The 21,728-nt window shown below is 48.4% G+C and overlaps 1 protein-coding gene across 3 annotated transcripts in view; it reads left to right on the top strand.

The window, feature by feature from the left end:
• Positions 1-21,728, top strand: part of TRIM66 (tripartite motif containing 66) — a 57,334-nt gene that overhangs the window by 7,872 nt on the left and 27,734 nt on the right. Inside the window, exons 1-8 of one of the 3 annotated variants that reach the window (XM_064577072.1) lie at positions 664-2,848; positions 14,089-14,189; positions 15,637-15,784; positions 16,649-16,781; positions 17,100-17,216; positions 18,486-18,600; positions 19,170-19,316; positions 21,443-21,560. In XM_064577072.1, coding sequence (XP_064433142.1) covers positions 2,788-2,848; positions 14,089-14,189; positions 15,637-15,784; positions 16,649-16,781; positions 17,100-17,216; positions 18,486-18,600; positions 19,170-19,316; positions 21,443-21,560 — 940 coding nt within the window. In that variant the 5' untranslated portion in view covers positions 664-2,787. Of the gene's footprint in view, positions 1-663; positions 2,849-7,293; positions 7,695-14,088; positions 14,190-15,636; positions 15,785-16,648; positions 16,782-17,099; positions 17,217-18,485; positions 18,601-19,169; positions 19,317-21,442; positions 21,561-21,728 lie in introns of those variants that run through there. The other 2 variants (XM_064577073.1, XM_064577071.1) reach the window with 2 other exon arrangements.

The following is a 21,728-nucleotide window of genomic DNA, read 5'->3' as shown; positions in this document are numbered from 1 at the left end:
CCTCATACCCATTAGGATGGCTACTATTAAGAAAAAAGAACAGAAAATATAAGTGTTGGTGAGAATGTGGAGAAATTGGAATCCTGTACACTGTTGGTGGGAATATAAAATGGTACAGCCTCTGTGGAAAACAGTACAGCCATTCCTCAAAAAATTAAAAAATAAAATTATCATATGATCCAGCAATTCTACTTCTGGGTATATCCAGAGAGAATTAAAGAATTAAGAGCAGGGACTCAAAGAGATATTTGTACACCTGTGTTCCTAGCCACATTATTTGCATGGCCAAAGGTGGAAGCAATCCAAGTGTCCATTGATAGCTGAATGGATAAACAAAATGTGGTATATACATGCAGTGGAATATTATTTAGCCTTAATAAGGGAGAAAATTCTGACACATGCTACAACATGAATGAACCTTGAAAACACTATGCTAAATAAAATAAGCCAGTTACAAAAAGACAAATAGTCTATGATTCTGTTTGCATGAAGTACCTAGAGTAGTCAAACTCATAGAGACAGAAAGTAGCCTGGTGGCTGCCAGGGGCTGGGGGGTAAGGGGGGGGAATGGAGGGTTGTTGTATAATGTATAGAGTTTCAGTTTTGCCCACATTTTAATTGGGGTTTTGTTGTTGTTGAGTTGTAGGAGTTTTAAAAAATATATTATGGGTATTAGACCCTTATCAGATACATGATTTATAAATATTTTCTCCCATTCCATGGGTTGTCTTTTTATTCTATTAATAGTGTTCTTTGATGCGCAAAAGTTTTTAATTTTGCTAAGTCCAGTTTGTCTATTTTTACTTCCATTGCCTGTGCTTTTGGTGTCCTAGCCATGAAATTATTGCCAAATCCATTGTCATGAAGCTTTTCCCCTGTATTTTCTAAGTGTTTTATAGTTTTACTCTTATGTCTAAGTCTTTGATCTCATTTCGTTTTTTTAACATGAACTAATTATGCATGTATCAAGGCTTTGTATGGCTCTAAAGTCAGAAAACCAAGTCATACTAATGACAATTATTAGAACCATTGTGTTTATTCGCCAAGTTATTCCGAGTGTAATGGAAAATAAAAGCATAAGCTTTGGTGTTAATGTCTGAGCATCAGAGTGTGAGTTCTAATCTGCCTGCCACTTACTAGTTGTGCAGCTTGGGCAAGTTGTCTCGCCTAGAACACGGTGGTAGTGGTAATTACCTTATAGGATTGTTAGGAAGATTAAGTGATCATGTATATGTAGAACATTCTGTACTGCTCATAGGAGATAGTAAGAGGCCAAGAAACATGAGAAAATACTATTTTTTAGAACTTTTAAAACTGAAGTGGAAAAAAAATTGGTCAGATGTGAATATGCCTGATTTGGAACAAGAGAGGCAATTTCTTAAATATGTGGCATCTTATATTCTTTAGTATGTCCTATGGTCTGGCCAGGCCATTGTTACCTCCATATTTGCATTTATGGGTGAAGAGTAGAATCAGCTTCCGTGACTACTTGGAGATTTTAGGACTCTATGCTGTGTGGGTGTTAGTTGGTTTGTCTGTCTGTGTATGTCTGTCTTCTTCACGGGTATTTGACTTCTGTGTACCAGGCTCTTTGGCATTTAGGGTACAGAGATGAAAAGACAGGGCCCTTGCCTTCAAGGAACTCCTGTTCTGTTGAAGGGCAGATAACCAGACAGATGATAATAATACGGTGTGGTGTGGATGTGAAGAGAAGATTGTAAAGTTCAGGCAAAGAAGCAATACTTCTAGGAGGTTCTCCATGGACCAGGACTGGTGGATGTCAGTTGCTTACTGAATGTTTTTTGGAAGAACTGAAAGAATGGTACCCAAATGAGCTGTCTTATGAAAAGGAGAGCTATCGTCTATCTCTGGTAAGTCTAGTGAGAGACCCAAGACCTGAACTTGATAGGTCCATAATTTGAGAAGCCAGGCTTTGGGAGTCTGGTTCTTTGGAAAGAGCTTTTAGCACTGCCACTTTATCCAGCAGAGTAGGGGCCCAGACTTGCTAAAATGCTTATCCTATTTCTGCCAGTCTGGGGTTTTCAAAAGTAAAATATGGGAGCAGCTAGAGAGGAGATGGGTAGAAGCTAAAGAAGCTAGCATCAGTGCCTCCAGGCAGATGGGCCAACAGTGCATGGGGTAAGTCCACTTCTATAAATCTAGGCCTGCTGGTTGCTGGGCAAAGCTGAGCATTGCTGTGTAGAATAGGCTGGGTGCCTGGGCTCAGGGCCTGTCCAACTGATTTTCAGCTCTGATCCCTCAGGGGAGCCTCCCCAGGCCTACACTTCTGCGCTGGTACCTGGCACGAGGGGAGACATCTGATTTAACTGGACTGGGCCTTTCATCTCTACCACCCCCCAGCCCAACACAGAACCTGACACAGGATGGGGGCTTCGGTGAATATTTATTGAACAAATGATTGAATCAGTGAAACTGCAGAGATCTCCCATGGCTCTTATATGGGAGGCAGACTGTCCTACTTGTGACGCTGCCCTTTCTATTTCTCAGGTTGCAAGGGGCAAACATACTTATCAAGCACCTGCTGGTTGGCAGACACTGTACTGGGTGCTTGTGCCTTTATCATCTTTTTTAAAATCTTACAACAACCCTATAATTAGGTATTATTCCCATTTTACAGATGAAAACCCTGGGTGTTGTGAATATGTCATGTCTCAGGTCTAAAACAACTGTTAAGTGCCAGTTCAGGTCAAACCTGTCTTCAAAGCTTGCGATCTGCACTGTGAGCACGCTGCTCAGAGGAAGATTTCATCTGGAATCACTGAATGGATGGGGAGACTCCATGGAGAATCTTTGAGGAAAGAACCAGCACTGCAGCCCGAGTCCTCAGGTGCACATCTTTAATGCGGCCACGGCCTCGCAGAGATTTTACCCCAGCAACTCTGTCACACTAGGAAATGTGTCTGTGTTAGGTCTCCGCCTCTAAGGAGACCAGCTGGGCAAGGTCTTCAAAAGCTAGTGATGGGGATCAGAGTGAAGGCAGCCATGTGCTGAGCACACAATGGCTTAGCCATGCAGCGGGACGACTGGAGCTGCGGGCTCTGTGCAGAAAGGCTGGATATGGGAAATGGGTGTACTCAGCCAACCAGAGCCAATATACGTGGGACTATTTGCTTTTCAGCCTAATTGAAAATGGTCCCAGGTCAAACTCTATCAGAGAAGTTGGCCACTGAGTGGCAAAGTGATACTTTAATGTAGCAAGCTCTGAAGGGACAGGCTGCCTGAAACTGACATTTACTATGTGCTGCATTTGTCTTCAAAATTCTCAGGACTCCCCTAGCTCTAGTTGTTGTTTTACTTCCTCATGTAAATAAAAGGGACATTATTTTTCCTTTTCAAATCTACTGAAAGACAAATCCTAGCTGAGAGACCTTGATTCTGATATCAAAGTTTTAGAATCTACTTGTTTAGTATCTTACTTTTCCTGTTATCGATGTGGGTGACGTGCGAGACATGGGCAGAGCCCTGGTCTGGAAGTCACGGCCCTTGGAGCTCAGTCTGGACTCCAGCACCAATTGACTGGGCAATCCCAGGTCTTCTCTGGCTTTCAGGGCTGGACTTGGAGAGCTCTAAGAACCCCAAACAACCACCATGGCCTCATGCTTCCTGAAGCTAATGATGGGTGACAGCATGTCTCTTGTAAACTACAGATGCGGAAAGGGGGAGCAATCTCTGTCCCTCAGTGGGCAGGCCTTGGGACTTTGGGAAGATCCAAAGAGAGGGAACTGATGCAAGATGCTACAACCTCAGAGTCAGAGAAAGAAATGATGATCTTAATGAGAGCTCAGGTGGAGGGGCTCTAATGGCCTGGGGTGAGGGTGGGAGGCAGGGGGCGGGTGAGGTCTCAGCTATAGGAGCCTGGAAGGCAAGGTGACTGCTGTTTGCTCAGTCCAGGTGCTGAACAGTGTCTCCAACCATCGTGGGGTCTGTTGTGGGCAGTGACTCAAGTCTCCTAGGTGGAGGACTGGCAGTTGAGCTGGACTGAGCTGGGTGTGCAGCAGGTGCAGAAGCTGGAGCTCCCAAACCCTATCAGCACAATGGCTTTTTAGTTCATGAACAGTTTCCTCACCTTAATTGGCTCTCTAGGGCCCTGGGAGTAGCACTGGCACCTCAGAACGGTGCCTGTTACTGGGAGAACAAATCCCCTGGTACGGGGAAGGAGGCAGGCTGCGTTCTGGGGGATGTGCTAGCTGCTGCCAGCACTGCTCGGAAGGATATAGCTAGAGTAGATTTGCTGAGGCTTCCCTCAGTTCAGGGTAGCCGTGATGGATGGACAGGGTCTTGGGAGGGCCCCTTGTCTACTGGAACTCTCTCATTCAAGGGGGACCAGCCATGGTTGACTGCTGTGGAGGCTAGAGAGCAGGGAAGAGCTTTGGAGCTTATCTCTGATCCCTTACTACATAAAGGGAGCATCAGGATTCCAGAAAGCCTTAGAATTCTGCTGAATGCCAGAGTTATTACAGAGCCTGAAAAAAAATTCAGCTCCTTTGCCTGCCAACCCAGGGCTTGCCTGGACTTGAGGGCCAGTAGGAACTGCAGACCTAGAGTAGGCTGCTGCCCTTGGTTCTCCCATTGTCTCTCTGTCCGGACCCAGTTGGAAATGGGGACAGTGGTTTTGCATGGAGTATGTCAGTACAGTCCTTGGATTGACTCTTGAGATTTGAAGTGAAAGAAATAGAGGTGCCTGTCTATCAGATGAGATGAGCCTAGTTCCATCCTACCTGTGCCTTCTGCATTCTGATATGGGCTCTTTCTTGGCCCCGAAAGCTTGTTTCGCAGTCTGGTGGTCCTATGAACATGAGCTCTGAAAGCTGTGGACCACCGTCTCCTGCCTCAGCCTATCACTTAGCTTTCATGCCTGTGTTCTGACTCCGGCTCAGATGGGCCACCTGGCCCTGCCCCACACTCTCTGGATCCCCTTGCCTAACCTCACTTTACCTCTTGCCTCTGTGCGTTATGCTCTCAAATCCTCTAGCTTCAACCCTGATCACTCTCTTCTGTTGTGGGCCTGCAGCTCTAGCTACCTAAGAGGCTCTCAATTACTTACAGTTCAGAACAGACACTTAGCATGGCCTTCAAGGCTCTTCCCGATCTGACTCCAGACTAACTTTAGAGCTTCATCTCTGTCACTCCTCTCCATGAACCAGCTTTACCAATCTTTCCCCTAGAGGCCTCACATTTTGACATCTGCAATCCTCTGTTTATGACGTTCCCTCCTCCTGCAATACCCTCTTCTTGTTCAAGTGTGCCAAATGGAAGGTTGGCTCAAGCATGACCCAGTTATCAGAACTCGAGCACACAGGGATGGAGGTAGACTTGGAAATAAGCAGGATCCCCATTACCAGGATTGAACCCCCAAAGGTGAGGCTAGAACAATTGAAGTAGCCATTGCTTTAGGCCAGGGACCAGCAAACTTTGTCTGTAAAGGGCTAGATAGTAAATATTTTTGGCTTTGTGGGTCCTACAGGCTCTGTTACCATTACCCAGTGCCGTCACTGCAGCGCAGATAATTCGGGAGTTGATGGGCATGACTGTGTTCCAGTAAAACTTTATTTATAAAAATGGGCAGGCTGTGGTTTTCTGACCACTGGTTTAGGCTCTGCCTGGGGAAATTGGATGGATTTGAACCTGTGAGTGGCATCAAGTAGGAATATCTGTGTAGGAGCCAGACAGGGCCAGACTCTGGAAGGGAACTGCAGGGAGGGAATAGTATTAGGATGAGGCATATGGAGGCAAGGCAGGAGGAAAAGGACGGAGTTAATTTTGGCCACAGTCTAGGATTGTTCGAAGGAAGGCAGTGGGAACTCTGGAAGGGAAATTTGGGGACACATTGTGAAGGGTCATGACCAATTTCAGCTATTCTATAGGCAGTGGGGAGACACTGGATATTTTTGATCAGTGGAATACAATCAGATCTGTATTTTTGGAAAGTTATTCTGGCTTAGTGAGAAGAATGACTGGAGGAGACAAGACTGGATGCAGAAAGCCCTGTTGGGCGGTCCCTGCAGTTGTCCTGGCCATTGCTTCCAGCTTACAGGTCCTTGAGCCAGTGCCGGTCTGAATGCTTAAGAATCACTGGGGTAACTTGCCAAAAATATAGATTCTTGGTCCCACACCCACACCCGAGAGATTTGAATTTGGTAGAGTCAGGATTTCTAACAGACCCTCCAGATTGGTGAATCACTGGTCCAGCAAAGCAGGATGCAGCCTGACCTAAAGAGGCTATGGATACCAGAGAAAGTAGGGCACATGTGAGATGGGGTTTGGCAACCACTCTCCCACCCTCTCCCTGCTCTTACCTCTGGTTCTGACAGCCCTCCATGTGACTCCTTATTCTTCACACACCATCACTCCCTCCCACATCCTTTTTTGCTCATGCCCTGTTGGTTCTCTTTGAAACAACTCTTCTGTCCCTTTCTTTCCATTGCTACCCTTGTTCGGGATCCCACTACTGCTAAACAGGACAAGTTCTCCCTGACTCCCCAGTCCCCTGTTCATCAAGATAATCATAAAGCCCAGCTCTGTCCCTCTCCAGAGCCTCTGCTTTTAGGATAAATGTCAAGTTCCTTAGCTTAGCATTCAGGGCCCTTCAGGGAGCTTACTCTCCTGCCAGTCTTTCCAAGCATATTCCCTCCCATTCCCCACCCATGCTTTTGCAATTTTCCTATGCTCTGTGCTTTTACAATTCTCCTGTACTTGTAGTTTTGCCTGCTCCTAATGTCTTCCCTCCAACTCGACCCTGCTTTTCCTTCCCTTTTCTCTCCCCGCTTGAGTTCGACTGTATCTCCCCAGGGTGGGGGCAGGGATGGTAGAGTTAGCTGCCAAGGGACACCTCCAGGACCTTTGTGCATCATAAATGTGTGTCTTCCCCATCCGAAGTCCTAATCCTCCACTTGTGACGGACAATTGGTCACTATGGCAACTGACTGTGACGTCACAGAATAAGGACTTCAGGTGAAGTGGCAGGAGCAGGTGAGTGTGTAGGAGATAGATTTTAATGTCTGTCGAAGGTCTCCCCCCCCCACACCCTCCTTCCGTGCCGGGGGCACAGAGGGCTATCTCGGGCTCCTGCTGATTTTTAAAATGATGCGGTGAGAGCGTGTGCCTGGCATCTGCGTGCTGCAGCAGTGTGGGGCTGACAGAGTGTGTCAACTTGAGCTCTGGGTGTGCAGACACCGCGCTGCTGCGTGAGCCTGTTATTCCGTTCTGGATTGCTATTTTGATACCCAGATTGCATCATTCTTCCTACGTATAAACAGGGGGTCCCCAGGGCCCTGCAGCTACTCACTTCTCCACCAACACTGTTGTTGTGATGAGCTCTATTTAAATGAGCTGCCGGATCGCGGCAGATTCCAGCCATACATGAGCACTGTCATTTTGGGGAACATGGAGGGCTGAAGGATTTTTGGATCGAGTCCTAAAAGGCTGAGAGTGATGGCCTCCTGAGCCGTGCAGAGGGCGGCAGAGCTAGTTCCTGAAAGTTGAAAATCTCGTTTTCTTCCTTCTGAGCTTCTATTCCAAGGCACCCAGAGGATTAGGAAGGAGATGCAGCTAGGAAGAGAGTCGCCTCTTTGAGGTCTCCCTCTTGCTGTTCAGTTTGGGAAATTGCTGCAGAGCCTTCGAGATAAACAGGAACAGGAGGAGTCAACCAACCTTTTCTTGCAGGAGCGTCTCAGGTGAGCTGGAGAAATGCAGCCCTGGCTGAGGATGCATCAGAGAAAGGAGAGGACCCAGGGTGCTCCCCTTACCCCACCCAGCACCCAGTTTCCCAAGGGTTAGGCCTGTAGCCCAGTCGGCTGCAGCACGCAGGGTGGGTGTGCCCGGGCACTTGGTGAGCGCGGTCCTCTGGGACCTGTGGTGGTCTCACCTGTCGCTCTTCTGACTTCTCTCCCAGGTGTTGCTCACATCACAAGGCAGCAGGGCCACGGGTAAGCCTGCTGGCAGCCAGGCGCAGGAGCAGCAGTCCCCATAGGATCGAAGTCTGTCTTTCTAGCAGGGACTAGGCATCTCGGGAGTGGGTACAGTGTGTTTCTAGACGGGGTTGCTGCTTTGAGTTACGGGCTAGAGGAAGGCTGCAGGGGCTTGTGTGGTGGGGGGCTTAGCTGGTGCCTAGTACCTTGGGCTACCCTTGGGTGGGAGGGCAGGAATGGGTAGTGAGGATGGCCAACATGCCAGAGGATACCACCAGAGGGTTTTTTTTTTTTTTTCTCCTTGCCTAGTGACTGACAGAGGCATAAGGAGGTAGAATGTCTTGCTCGTGGTTACAGAGGTGGGTAATCAGGGACTGCTCAGTGGTTCAAGGAAGTACCTATATTTTACAAGGGCTCCGTGGCTTTCAGCTAAGTCCCTCCCTCTCTCTGAGCCTCCATGTCACCATCTGTATGGTGAGGGATCTGGCTACATGCAAAAAGCTAGGTCTGTCCAGCTTTGGTTCTACAGGTGAGACCTGGCAGGGAGCGTCAGGCTGCTTCCGAGGATGCCACTGCTCTGTGGGAGTCAGAGCTTGGGCCCCAGCTGTAAAGTTCCTTGGAGTCACGGACAGGAGCTGTAGAATGAAGGGCTTCTTAACCCTTGGTGGGCTGCAGAGCACCGGGCTCAGGCTTATGTGTCTGGGGTTTATGTGTCCCTACCCGGTGGGCTGAGCTGACCCAATGCTAGCTTTCTTAAACCTTGGGGTTTCTCTCCCAGCCTAGGCCCCGGGTCCCCAGGTTGCCTTGGCGCTGCTGTCCATGTCTGAAGGGTGGATTACCCAGTCTTGACCCCCCCTCCTTTGCTGCCCCACTAAGTGCTGAGCTCAGCACACTCTAGGCCCCAGCAGCAGTGGTTGTAGTCCCAAAGCTCAGGCGGCCTCCCAAGCCCTTAGACTGTGGGTCCTTCAGTGGAGCGGGGAGTTAGGGGAGGCAGGATGTGTCCTCCAACTCACCACCAATCCCCAGGGTACCCAGGTATCAGGACACCCTGCTGTCTGTCAGGAATCTGCCCTCCTCCCTTCCCTGCCAGAGGGGAGATACATCACAGCTGCATTCCGTATGTTTCCTAACTTTGAGGAGCCTCTTTAAAACTGGGTGATCCAGCCCTTCTCAGCTGCATGGTACGGGGAAAGAGCTATCAGGCTCAGGTACAGGGGCAGGGGATGCTCTAAGGCGCTGGTTCTCAAACATGGTTGTATATTGTAACCACCTGGGGAATTTTAACAAATACTTATGCCTGGATTCCACCTCCTGAAACTTCAATTTAGTTGATATGGACTGGACATCAGGATGTTTAAAGTGCCCCATAGGATTCAAATATGTAACAAAGTTTGAGAACCACTGGTTCTATAATATGAAACTGTCCCCAGATTTATTACCAGGTGGAGAAATCTTCTTCACCTACCTTTCCCCAAAGATCGTATTTCTTAAAACCTGAAGCACAGATGGGGCTGGCTCCCAGCTCCTTCCTTCTGGATTCCCATAATCCAAGGCTGGGTTCAGGTCATTATTAGAGTCTGATCATTATTATGGGATATTTTACTTACAATAAAATTATCAAATTAATTAAAACAAAGCTACCTTGTTTACACTTGAATTAGAGAGCTATAGCATAATGGAAAGGGCTGGATTTTAGAATCAGAAAGACTTGGATTCCAATCATAGCTCTGCCCCTGTTTTGTATGATCTTTGCCAGGTGGCAACTTCTTAGAGTCTCAGTCTCCCCAGCTATGAAATGGGGATAATGCCTGCCTCTCAGAGGTGATTTGACGATTGAATGAAATAACACACATAAAGGTCTGGTGCAGGGACTGGTGGTAAGAGAATCATCTGCCCCACGCCTCCCAGGGACCAGAGTGCTCACTCTTATGACAGGCAGACTGGATACCTTGGGCTTTCAGAGCTTCTCTCCCAGGCCCCTAGGTCCCCAGGAGAACTCTGGTGCCTGTGACTTCTTCATTTGGGAGGCAGAAGCCCCACTTCCTATAGGGATGGTTGTGTGTGGCCTTTGGGTCCTGGCTCTACATTGCTCAGAATTGATATTCCTGTGTATGAAATAAAAGCTTAAGGCTATTATTTGAATAATCCAAGTAGAGAAAGGGAAGTGTATATAAATATTTTATGTAATATGTGATTTAAATATGTATTAATAACTAAGTATTAAATATTAAGCATTAAATATCATAAGCAGATGTTTGGTTATTTTATATATATATCTGCAGCCATACGGGTTCATGTATCCCAGTTATCTCAAATAAAACTTTGGGGGCAGGGCGCCTGGGTGGCTCAGTCGTTAAGTGTCTGCCTTCAGCTCAGGTCATGATCTCAGGGTCCTGGGATCGAGCCCCATGTCGGGCTCCCAGCTCAGCGGAGAGCCTGCTTCTCTCTCTCCCTCTGCCTGCCGCTCTGCCTACTTGTACTCTCTATCTCTCTGTCAAATAAATAAAAAAATCTTTAAAAAAACCAAACAAACTTTGGGGGCACTTGGGTGGCTCAGTCAGTTGAGCATCTGACTCTTGATCTCAGCTCAGGTCTTAATCTCAGGGTCGAGAGTTCAAGCCCTGCATTGGGCTCCACACTGGGTGTGGAGCCTAATAAAAAATAAAAAATTTAAAAATTAAAAAAAATTTTGTTTTGGTATTCACGTTGAAGAATGGGGAACCCTCTTGAAACAAAAGCTCAAAGTTAACACAGCTTGTTGGGGGTTAGGGACCTTCTGAAGGAAGATAAGAATTTCTGGACAAAGATGCTGTGACCCGGGGCACCTGGGTGGTGCAGCTGGTTAAGCTTCCAACTCTTGGTTTCAGCTCAGGTTGTGATCTCAGGGTTGTGAGACTGAGCCCCATGTCAGGCTCGGTGCTGAGCACAGAGTCTGCTTGAGAGTCTCTCTCCTCCCTCTGCCCCTCCAGCTTATGTGTGCACCCCCCTCAACATAAATAAATCTTAAAAAAAAAAAAAAAAGATGTTGTGACCCAAAGAGAGCCCATGTCCTCTGTGTCCACTCTGGGCCCCACAGCCTCCCTGGGACCTGCTCGTATCACCGCCATGGTGCCCCAGCTCTGCTGTTTGCTGCAGCTGCCCCACTTCAGTGGGATGAGCTTTGAGATGTAGGCCTCTCCTAAGCCATAAGCCTGTCCCCTGACTTGCTCACAAAGGGGATAGGCAGGTCACTGTTTGGCTCTCTGCCCCATCCAGTCTTGCCCAGGGGAATATTTCTGATGCTTGGGTGCAGGAAGCAGAGGAAGAGGGTTGGATAAACCACAATTCCCTGCTATTCCTATTCCCTTCATTTTAAGGAGGTAGAAAGTAAGGTTCAGGGGGAAAGGGATCACTTACCTGAGGTTACACAGATAGTGCCAGCCCTGGGCCTGGAACCCACATCTCCCAGGACACAGCCTTTCCCAAGCACTGCACCTCTGCTCTGGATTGGACCTGATTCTTTATCATCCTGGCTGGCTTTTTTTCTCATCACCCTGAAAGCTTCCAGATGACTTCTTACTACTTTCAGTGGCTGTGAGTGCAAGGAATACGCACGGGATACCCAAACCCAAAAGAAATAAAATTGTCCAATCTGCTAAAAATCACGCAGTATCCTTTAGTGCCAATTGTGGATTATTTTTGTATGCAGACATATGAACAGATAGTTAAAATGCAATGCGATATTTGTCATACTAGAAGGCTGTTCAGGGTGCTGTGGGAACCCAGAAGAGGGAATAATTAACTCATCCTGAGGGAAATCAACCCTGCTTCTCTGAGGTAGAACATTCAAACAGGTTTGAAAGGATGAATAGGAGTTTATCTGAAAAGGAAGGGAGAGGGAACAGCGTTAGGCAGAGGTTTGATATTCAGAAGACAGCAGAGATAGTTGCCCTGGCAAGGACACAGGGTGTGTGGTAGGTGAAGTGGAAGATGAGACTAGAGAGAGGTAAGGCCAGCTTGGAAGGGTCCATGAGTACCAAGATGAGGACTTTGGCATTTAAGGCCAGGGGCAGTGGAGGATTTGCTATGAGGCCTTGTCTGATCTCTTCAGTTATTTCTTTTTTCATGATGCTAATGAGACTGATGTTTGGGCATCTGCTGCCAGGGGCTTAGAAGCCTTGTGGAAATCATTTTCAACAGATAGAGCAGCATTTCTGAATCGAGGGTAGATGAGTGGGGTCTCCCCGGGACGAGCCAAGGGGAAGGGAGGGACAGTCACCTGATTCCCCAGGGAAGAGCATTTTTCTTCACCTCTGGCCACTGTTCTTGACAGGCAGGAGACTATCTAGGAGATGGCTCTGTGAAGGCTGAGGAGAGTTTCTTCAGTGGGGAGGTTAAGGGAGGGGTAGGGGAGAAAGAGTATTGAATTATTACTTTGCATGATGTTGTGGATTTTGATTTTTGCAGGATCAGTTAGCTTTTGCTGCATTATGAGACACTCAAGAATTAGTAATTAACAAAAACTGTATTTTATTGATGATTCTATAGGTCAGCAATTTGGACTGGGACTCTCCAGGTGGTTCTTCAGGGCTTGGTTAGGCTTGGCTGGGCTTGGCTAACCTCGGCTGTGTTCACTCCTGTGTCTGGGTTCAGCTGGTGAGTCAGTTGGGGCTAACTGGTTTGTGAGTGAGCCCTTGAGACAACCAAGGCATTGGTCTGCCTGGTCTCTCATCTTACAGCAGATCTGACCTGGGGTTGTCCATGTGGACAATCTTAGAGTTCTGAGAGCAGAGCAGAATCCAAAGCCACTTGAGGTCTAGGCTTGGAACTTGTTCAGTCTCACTTCTGCGGTGCTCTGTTGGCCAGAGCAGGTCACGAAGGCCGCCTAGCTTCCCAGGGTGGAGGATAGACCCCACCTTTTAATGGCTAGGATTGGATGAGCATGGATGCAGGGGCAGAAGAACTTATGGCCATATTTTCGCTTGACCTCTCCGGCTCTGACTTTGATCACCTGGGAGAATTGATAATTGAGGTCCTGGCCTTGCCCTGAATGGGATATGAGAAATCTTTTGAATTCAGTCAACATTTGTGGAGGATCAGGTGCTTTCTCAAGGATTACAGAATTTAAACCTCGAGGCAACTCTTCTTTTCCCTTCCTATTTTACATCTGAAGAAACTGGAGAACAGAGGAGCTAAGTGAGATTAACTGACTTGCCCAACCAAGGTCACTCGTTGGTAAACCCCGTATTTAGACTTTGGTTGGTCTGACTGCAACTGCCATTGTATCATTTCGATGATATGGGGCCGAGAAGATTGTGGTGGTCGTGCTGCATTCGCTACCATAGCCACCGCTTTCCAGGTGGCCCTCATGCCTGGGTAGAGGCACCTGACCCTACTCAGGAGCCTCATTTCCTTGCACGCTGTGGGTTTCCTGCTCTTGAGGTGGCCCAGAGAGCACTCTCGTCTCCATGATGCTTATATAGTCCCGGTACCCCCTATGCTGAGGAAAGTGTTGGAGACAGTTACATTTCTCTAGGGAAAGGGGGTAGGACAAGATGTTCATGTTCACAGGTGAGAGATACACATGTGCAGTGCATGCAACATGGCTGGATGGAGAAGGCCCAGCGAAAACTCTTTGAGCCCCATGGGCAGACTGATTGGTATTGGCGGTAGTAAGAGAAAAATACCTCCTAGATGAGCAGGCAGGGAGGCCTTGCTTTCTCTGGGGAGAGCTTGCTCGAAGCTCTAGCTGTGAGATCTTTAAAGTTGTTCTGCTGTGTGGGAACCTTAGTGGCTAGATCTATGCCCTGGGCTAAACCGAAACCTTGGAACTTAGGCAGTAACAGGAGCTGGGCTCTCAGAGCTGGGGAATGAGGAGTGGGAGCAGCAGGAAGGCACCCAGTTATCAGAACCAGAACAGGGCTGGGCCTGTGATAGAATAGCTTGTGAGGAGGGCAGGAAGGTAGGACCAGCGAGGAGGTCTGTAGGGCTGGCCCCTACTGGGATGGTCATGTCCAGAGTACCCAGATGGTAAGTGCAGGCCATGACGTCAAATGTAGTTCATTTTGGCATAAGTGGTATTGGCATATACCTTGGTGTTGTGTATTAAAAAGCCTCATGTCTAGGCCTTATGTATAATCTGCCATATTGCCCTGACTCTGCTTTTTTGCCCCTCTCCCAGAACTCATCTCCTGTCCTGGGTGTAAGCGAGTATACCTTACCAGGGATGTAACTGAACATTTTTTTCTGTGTGCTTCTACTGGGCGATCCAAGATGGCCAGGGTAAGTCCAGACAAGTAAAGAAATAGCTGATCCTTTTCAGAGATCTTTGGGGCCCCTGTTCATAAATTCACCTGTTCACCCATCACTTCATTTGACTTGTTACTCCCCCATCAATTTGCCTAATCATCCATCCATCCACCCCTCCATCCACCCCTCCATCCATCCACCCTTCCTTCCTTCCTTCCTTCCTTCCTTCTATCCACAGAGTATCAAAATATTTGAGTTGGGGAAAGTAAAATGGGGGTATTTTTTCTCTCTCTTATAGCTCTTACTGGAAAATATTAGTACTGAGCTTTTATTTCCTTTTTTTCTCCCACTGAGTTGAAACTTAAACACCAGCTTAACTAAATGGGTTCCTCAATTTTGCCCGTATTTAGCAACTAATACCTTCTTCCTGAGTTTCTAAAATTTCACATCACTTACCGACTAGCACCTCCTATTCCTCTCTCCTCTGGGGTACCCTTGCCCCACTGCATTTGATCCACTTGGCCAATCTACTTACTTGATCCTGTATCTAATTCTTATTGAATGTCTGGTACATGCCGGGCCCTGGGCTGGGTGCTAGGGAGATGGACACCCATGTTCTTAACTCTCAAGGAATTCATAGTTTAATTAGTAAAACTTGTATTTCTCTTCTTTTTTCCCCCACTGTGGGTTTGTCAGATGCCAGCACGAGGGCACTGTCAGAATCCACGTCATTTTGACGGCCTGTATTATTCAGGCCCAGATAGGCCAACTTTTTCCAAATCTCCTTTTTTACTCATGTTTTTACATCAGCCCTGCAAGATATTTGCTGACCGAATGAATGAACATCTGGTCTAGGAGAGGACTAGGTTCTCTTGGGCGCAGCAAGCCCCAGCTGTGGAAGCACGGCTCTGAGAGTTGGTCTGTACTTGTTCTTTCTCGGCCATATGTGACCATCTCTCTGTGTACTCCCACAACTGTGGCTGCCCCCTTTTTGCAGGCACATGGAATTTTCTGTTTTGCCTGTGCTCTCCCATCTCACTCTCTCGTCTGCCTGGCAGACTTCTACTTGTCATTCCCTATCCAATCAGAAGTCACCTCCTCATGAAATTAGTTCCTGGCACCTCCAAGGCTGAGCCCCTGGGAAACCCCACTTTGCTTCCTTAGCACTTGCTGTGGCCTTTTATCACAGCATCTCCCACTGACCGTGACCGGCCGCCACCCCATATGCGGGGAGCCCCCCTTTGCCTTACTTACTCAGTGTCCTCATCTGCAGCATGGGACTTGGGGGGCATAGCCCCTGAGGCCCCTCTTGTTTTAGCCACAGAGGATGCTTTGCTTCACAAGCCGCCATGCGGCTCTCCAGAATTCACTGCCCTCCAGGGAACAGCCCTCCAGGCTCCCAGCCCTCCACAGAGGCCGCCCCCCCCACCTTGCCCTGGAGGAGGATCGGGTCAGTAACCGCAGACCTCTGTGCTTGCAGAACTGCTCCGAGTGCAAGGAGAAGAGGGTGGCGCACATCCTGTGCACCTACTGCAACCGCTGGCTGTGCAGCTCGTGCACCGAGGAGCACCGGCACAGCCCTGCCCCCGGGGGCCCGCTCTTTTCCCGGGCCCACAAGGGACCGCCAGGTAGCTCTCCCTGCAGTCCTCGCTGGCTCACACGCCCCGAAGCAGCGCCCCGACTGCAGACTTCTGGAGAGCGGCTCTTTCTCACCTTGTTTCCCTACTGGGGGTGCGGGTAGGGGGTGGCCTCCCAGCCTTTCCCAGAGGACAAGCTCATGCTGGGCTCTCTCTTGCGGAGGGGAGGGAGAGGGGAGGGGGATTGTGAGCAAGATGTGCGGGGAGGAGTAGTCATGAATTATCACGGGAGCTAGCTGAGTTCCCTACTTTCACCTCCATTTAGAGCAGTCATGCCTCACTTCTGTTTAGTGACTTGCCTAATTAAACAGCCCAGATCAGGGCTTATCCATTTGTCTATCCAGTGCCGCTTGTTTTAAATGACAGTCTCCTTGACCGTGTTTGCCCACGGTCTTTGAACTGTGGGAGGGGTTTTACCTTTGTGACACCCACAGGAACCGGAGTTAATGATCCATGTGATCTGGCCTGGAGCCCCCCCCCCCCCCCATTCCACCCCCACCAGCATCCTGGTGAGTGGAGAGGTTTAGGGTGAATTTTAGAGGATTCACCACTCTGCAGGAGATCCGTGCTGCAGCAACAAGCACTTTCCTCAGCCGTGGGCAGGCAGTGGGGCGCCTGGGGCTGGGCGATGTGTGATTTCTGCACAGCTGGGCAAATCCTGCCCGGCTCAGCTCGCATTCTTCCTTGGGCTCCTAAAGCCTCACTGGCCCAGAGAGAGGCCTCTCCTGTCTGCACCACCTTCCCTCCAAACTCTGGGTCTCCCCTGTGTCAGTTGAGGGTGAGGGCTGCTCAGTGGAGCTTACCTGAGAGTCTTCCCCAGCAAGAGAAGCCCACTTTGTCTATCTTCTCTGGTAGGAGTGAGTGGTGGTTCCGGAGACTTCGCCTTGTACTGTCCTCTACACACACAGGAAGTGCTCAAGCTATTCTGCGAGACCTGTGATGTGCTTACGTGCCATAGCTGCCTCATGGTGGATCACAAGGAACACAGGTGTGGCTGCCTGGCTGCCCAAAGGGGGCTCAGGAGGTCTCTGGGCTCTGCTTTGCTAGCCCTGGGCTCCCAGTGTGTCATGTCAAAATGTTCTCCCTGCTTATGCCAGTCTGGGGCCCTGAGGCCGAAGTTTTTCCTCTGCTTCCGCTGTGGGCCTTCTCTGGAGAAGGCTTGAAGGGCCAAGACTCAGCACTTTCCCTAGATGTAATCCTAGCTTCTGTGGGCCTGGCTGAGACAATGCACAGTGGAGGTTCTTGCTTGGCTGGGATGCTCAGAAGACTCGGTCCTCTTCAGCTTTTTCTCTGTCTCCTTCTTTAGGTGCAGACATCTTGAAGAAGTTTTGCAAAACCAGAGGATGCTTCTAGAAAGTGTGACTACACAGGTGGCTCATAAGAAATCTAGTCTACAGACATCTGCAAAACAAATTGAGGACAGGTAACACAGCCTTGCCAATGCTGGAAATGCTATGTTTCCTGACCTCCTGGATCCTGATACCAGGCTATCAGATGTAGTACTTATGAAGAATGCAGGAGGTTAAGCAGATATGGGCATATGTCCCAGAAGGCATATGTCTTGGAACTTAGAGGTCTTGTGGCCACTGAAAGGGCTTTGGGTCATCACTTGGTAGATGGAACCAAGCTCAGTCAGGATGATCAGTGTGAGTTTGGGCCTAAGCACATGCCTTCTGAATGTGGCCATGACATAGCCAGAGGTAGGTCCTCGAGAACGAGGGCATAAAGCAGATTCTGGGTTTATCACGAGGATGCAGTAAGTCAGTGGCAATCTGCCCTTTATCCACCCTTTCCCAGTGTGTTCTGTATAAATCTACAAGTGATATGGAACCATTGATATTTAATGTGGGAAAAGGAATTAGTAGGTACTAAGAGCTCATCATATGGTGGGCACTGGGTAGGGCATCTACATGCATGATTTTGTACAATTCTTGTAATTCTTTGAGTTGGATTATCTCCATTGTACGGGTGAGGAGACTGAGGTTCAGAGAGGGCAGGTGATTTGTCTGAGATCACACAGCTAGTCAGTGACTGAACTGGATTTGGAAGCCAGATCTGTGTGACTTCAAAGCCCATGTTCTTTTTTTAAAAAAACTTCACTGATATAAGTTATATAACATAACATTGCCCTTGTAAAATGTACAATTCAGTGGTTTTCAGTATATTCATGGAGTTGTGTAAATCAGTATTACTGTTTACTTTTAGAACACTTTATCACTCCCAAAAGACAACTGATACACCTTAGTAGTCCATTCCCCATTCCCCACAATATCCCCAGCCCTTGGCAACCATTAGTCTACTTTCTGTCTCTGCGCATGCTATTTTTACTGCATGGCATTGTTTAATGGATATCCACCTTTTTAACACAACAGATGACATGACTCACTCTCTCTGTGCCATCTCCAATGTTGTGTAACCAATGAGCTGCTGGGTTGACCTGGGTGTGGACCTGAGCTTTACCTAGAGAAAACCTGGTTGAGTTTCAGGCCGTTGGCCCACTTAGATCGAGTAGGCTGGGTTGTACCAAGGTTAGGGTGGTGGAGGAAGGTTCTCATTTCTTTATATTTGGTGCCTGCTGGGCCCTGATCTTCATAGGCAGCCTCTAAGTTGTTGGCTGTTATGTTTTCTGTCTCTAGGCTCTCATAGGCCTGGAGGGAGGAGCTCACCATGCTCTGTCCTGTTCTGTTTATAGGATTTTTGAGGTGAAACATCAACAAAGGAAGGTGGAAAACCAAATCAAAATGGCCAAGATGGTTCTGATGAATGAGCTGAACAAACAGGCCAACGGGCTCATAGAGGAGTTGGAGGTATATGAGGACAGATGGGTCATATGGATGGGCTGGTGTTCTCCCTAGGTCAAAAACCAGGCACATATCAAACTAGTCCCAGGGCTCAGAGATGCCTGAGCTGGATTCGGATGTGCAGTTTGCATAGCTCTCTACTGTTCCCTATATCTTAAAATGTCCAGTCTCATTTGGGAAGCATGGCTTGTTAAGGGCCAGAAAGTCAGTTCAAACTCCCATCAGTGCTATGGCTTTAAGGCAACTCCTTCCTGGACTGTGCAGGCTTCTAGCCTCAGAAGAGAGGGCCGTGAAACAAGTTATGCCCGAGAGATGTGGACGTTTGTTCATGTCCTCATTCATTTATCACCCATTCCCTATTGGCACTATAAAATCCACCCACCGTGCTCCCTTCCTTCCTGTGTCCCTCTGCCGCCCATGGCAGCAGTCTGTCCCACTGTCATCCTTTCTGGGGCGCAGTCTCGTCTGACCCCATCAGGGTTCACACTGAGACACGGGGCCACCAGACTCCCCAAACAGGTAGACTGAAGTCCAAGAACAGGATGAGGGACTCTGTCTTCTCTGTCCACACCCAGGGCATTACTAACGAGAGAAAGCGGAAGCTGGAACAGCAGTTACAGAGCATCATGGTTCTCAACCGTCAGTTTGAACATGTGCAGAACTTCATCAATTGGGCTGTCTGCAGCAAAACCAGTGTCCCTTTCCTGTTCAGCAAAGAGCTGGTAAGAGCTCCAACTCATCAATCACTGCTTTTGGGTTAGTAAGTGAAACGTATCTTTTACCAAACTCCACAGTGCCAAGGACAGGTACTGAAATGGTCTTGCTTTCCTTCAAGCAAGTCAGGTTGGAGATTTTGTAGTTCTGTGTTAGGTCATGGATTTGGGCATGAGCCTGGACACTAGCAGTGTTCTGGACATCCCATGGATAGTTGTTTGTGTTTAAATGGGGGCTAAGAGGGAAGGAGGCATTGAGGATGATGTTGAGGTATTAAGATGTGAGGGTGGTGAAGACCAGGAGAAGGAGCGAGAATTTTGAAAGAAATTGGTGGGGTTTATATTGGGATATGTTGAATCTAAGGTGCCTGCAGGACATCTCAAAGGAGATGTCCAAAATCTGTTTCGACTGATGGGTCTGGAAGTCAAAAGGAAAGTCAGGGTTGGGGATAGCATTGTGGGAGTCACTGGGGTATTGGTGGTGTCACTTCGGAAGAGTGTGTGAAGGAAGAAGACAAGACATCTGGAACCGAGGGAAATACTAGCATTCTCAACATAGACAGAGGAAGAAGAAGAATGAAGGAGGGTGAGAAGCAATAGTCCAAGATGGATCGCAGGAAAAGTAGGAGGGGGTGGTGCACAGAAATTAACAGAATTTCAAATTTCAAGCTGTCAATGTTATCGTTGCTACCTAGGTAAAAAAGGATGAGTAGTGAAGAGAAGCTTTGAGATCTGGGAATCAGGAGGTCCCAGGTGATCTTTTGAAAGAAATCCCAGCAAGACAGGAGGGTGAAAAGCTAGAATGGGGGGACTGAGGGGAGGGGAGGAAGTAGAAACAGAAGTGAAAAGAAAGGAAATAAGGTAGCTTGAGAAACAGACAGAGTTGGGGGATTGATTTTAAGTATGGAAGACATTTGCACAAGTGTATTTGGGAGAAGAGGTTGATGATAGAGAAAAGAGAGATGTGGTAGAGTGAGCATACTGAGAAGGCAGAGGGAACCAGTTGAGCCTAAACATAAAAGGCAAGACTTCCTCTGAGGAGGGAGGACAGGAAGGTCTCCATATAATGTTTGGAGGTAGGCAGGGTGCCAGTTTGGGACAGTTTGTTTTTTGTGTCTCTTACCCTTTTTGAAGTAGGAGGTGATAAGAGAGTTAGGCACTGGATAAGTGGAACTGAGGAGAGAAGTGAGGACTTTAATCACTGAGGATAGTGGAAGAGGAAGCCAACAAGAAAAGAAATGATAAGAAAAAAGACAGCAGGGTGCCCCCGAGGTTAGTGGTCACTGAAGCGACCCCAGATAACATGGCTTTGGGATGGCTGGATTGACCTAAGGTTAATGGACAGTCGTGATGCGGAGGGAATTAGGCCCTAGTGATACTGTTACTGGAAATGATGGGAAGCTGGGCTGGCCCTAGGGACTGATGGAGCGGGACTTGGGGAGTTCAGTGAGGCTGGAGAGCATGCTCAGAAAGAGTGAGAGCTAGTTAGAGCAGGGGTCAGTCATTGCAGATGAAGGTCTCTAGATGGAGAAGAGGTCTGGGTATGCTACTCGAACTGAACAGAGAGGTGAAGGTGATTGGCACTAAAGAGATGGAGGAAGAAGAGGCCAAGACGGTGACTGGGACATTGGTTAACTAGATGCTGGCAGGGTGAGTTGGACACTTGCCCAAGTCCTGGATACATGGGAGAGTTGATAGGAGATGGATGCAAGGGATGAGGGAAGAGGAGGGCAGTTGATGAGGATGGGAGTTTTACATGTGGGTGAAAGGACAGCAGTGGGGAGCTCAGAGCAGGCTTTTACATTGAGGTTATGGTAGAATGAATGGAACTCTTGAGAGGGCCACCAGGCAGGTGATCCTGAGGGAGAATTACCAACCATTCAAGGCCTGAAACAGATAAGAGTATAGGGAATCCAGAAACCTGGATAAGAGGAAGGGGATCAGCTGGTGGGGGGAGGGGACAAGAGCAGGGGAAGGGATGTGAAGGTACCAAGGTACAAGGAAATGAGCATATGGGAGACCTGAGGCTAAAGACCCCTGGCTCCAAGCCCTTCAACCTGTCCGAAGAATGAGAGAGAGGGAGTTGTCATTCAGATGCACGACGTCCACAGAAATGACCTTTGGGCTGTTGTCAGATTGTGTTTCAGATGCAGCGATTGCTAGAGACAAACTGTAACACAGATCCGGGCTCCCCCTGGAGTATCAGATTCACCTGGGAGCCTAACTTCTGGACCAAGCAGCTGGCTTCCCTTGGTGAGCCAGAGCCCACCCTGTGGGCTTTTACATATTACTAAAAATGAGTGGAGCACATCTGCTTAGCTTACTGGGTAGGTCAGCGTAGGCCCAAGAGAAAGCACTCCCTGAGACTGCCAGTGGTCATGGAGTCACTCACAGACCTCTGTGTGTGTGTTTGGGGGTGGG

This window comes from Mirounga angustirostris, unplaced genomic scaffold (assembly GCF_029215605.1).
Source record: "Mirounga angustirostris isolate CCGP_5_RB_7025 unplaced genomic scaffold, mMirAng1.0.hap1 SCAF_13, whole genome shotgun sequence".
NCBI classification, from domain to species: Eukaryota; Metazoa; Chordata; class Mammalia; order Carnivora; family Phocidae; genus Mirounga; species Mirounga angustirostris.
This window is presented reverse-complemented; position numbering and strand designations above follow the sequence as displayed.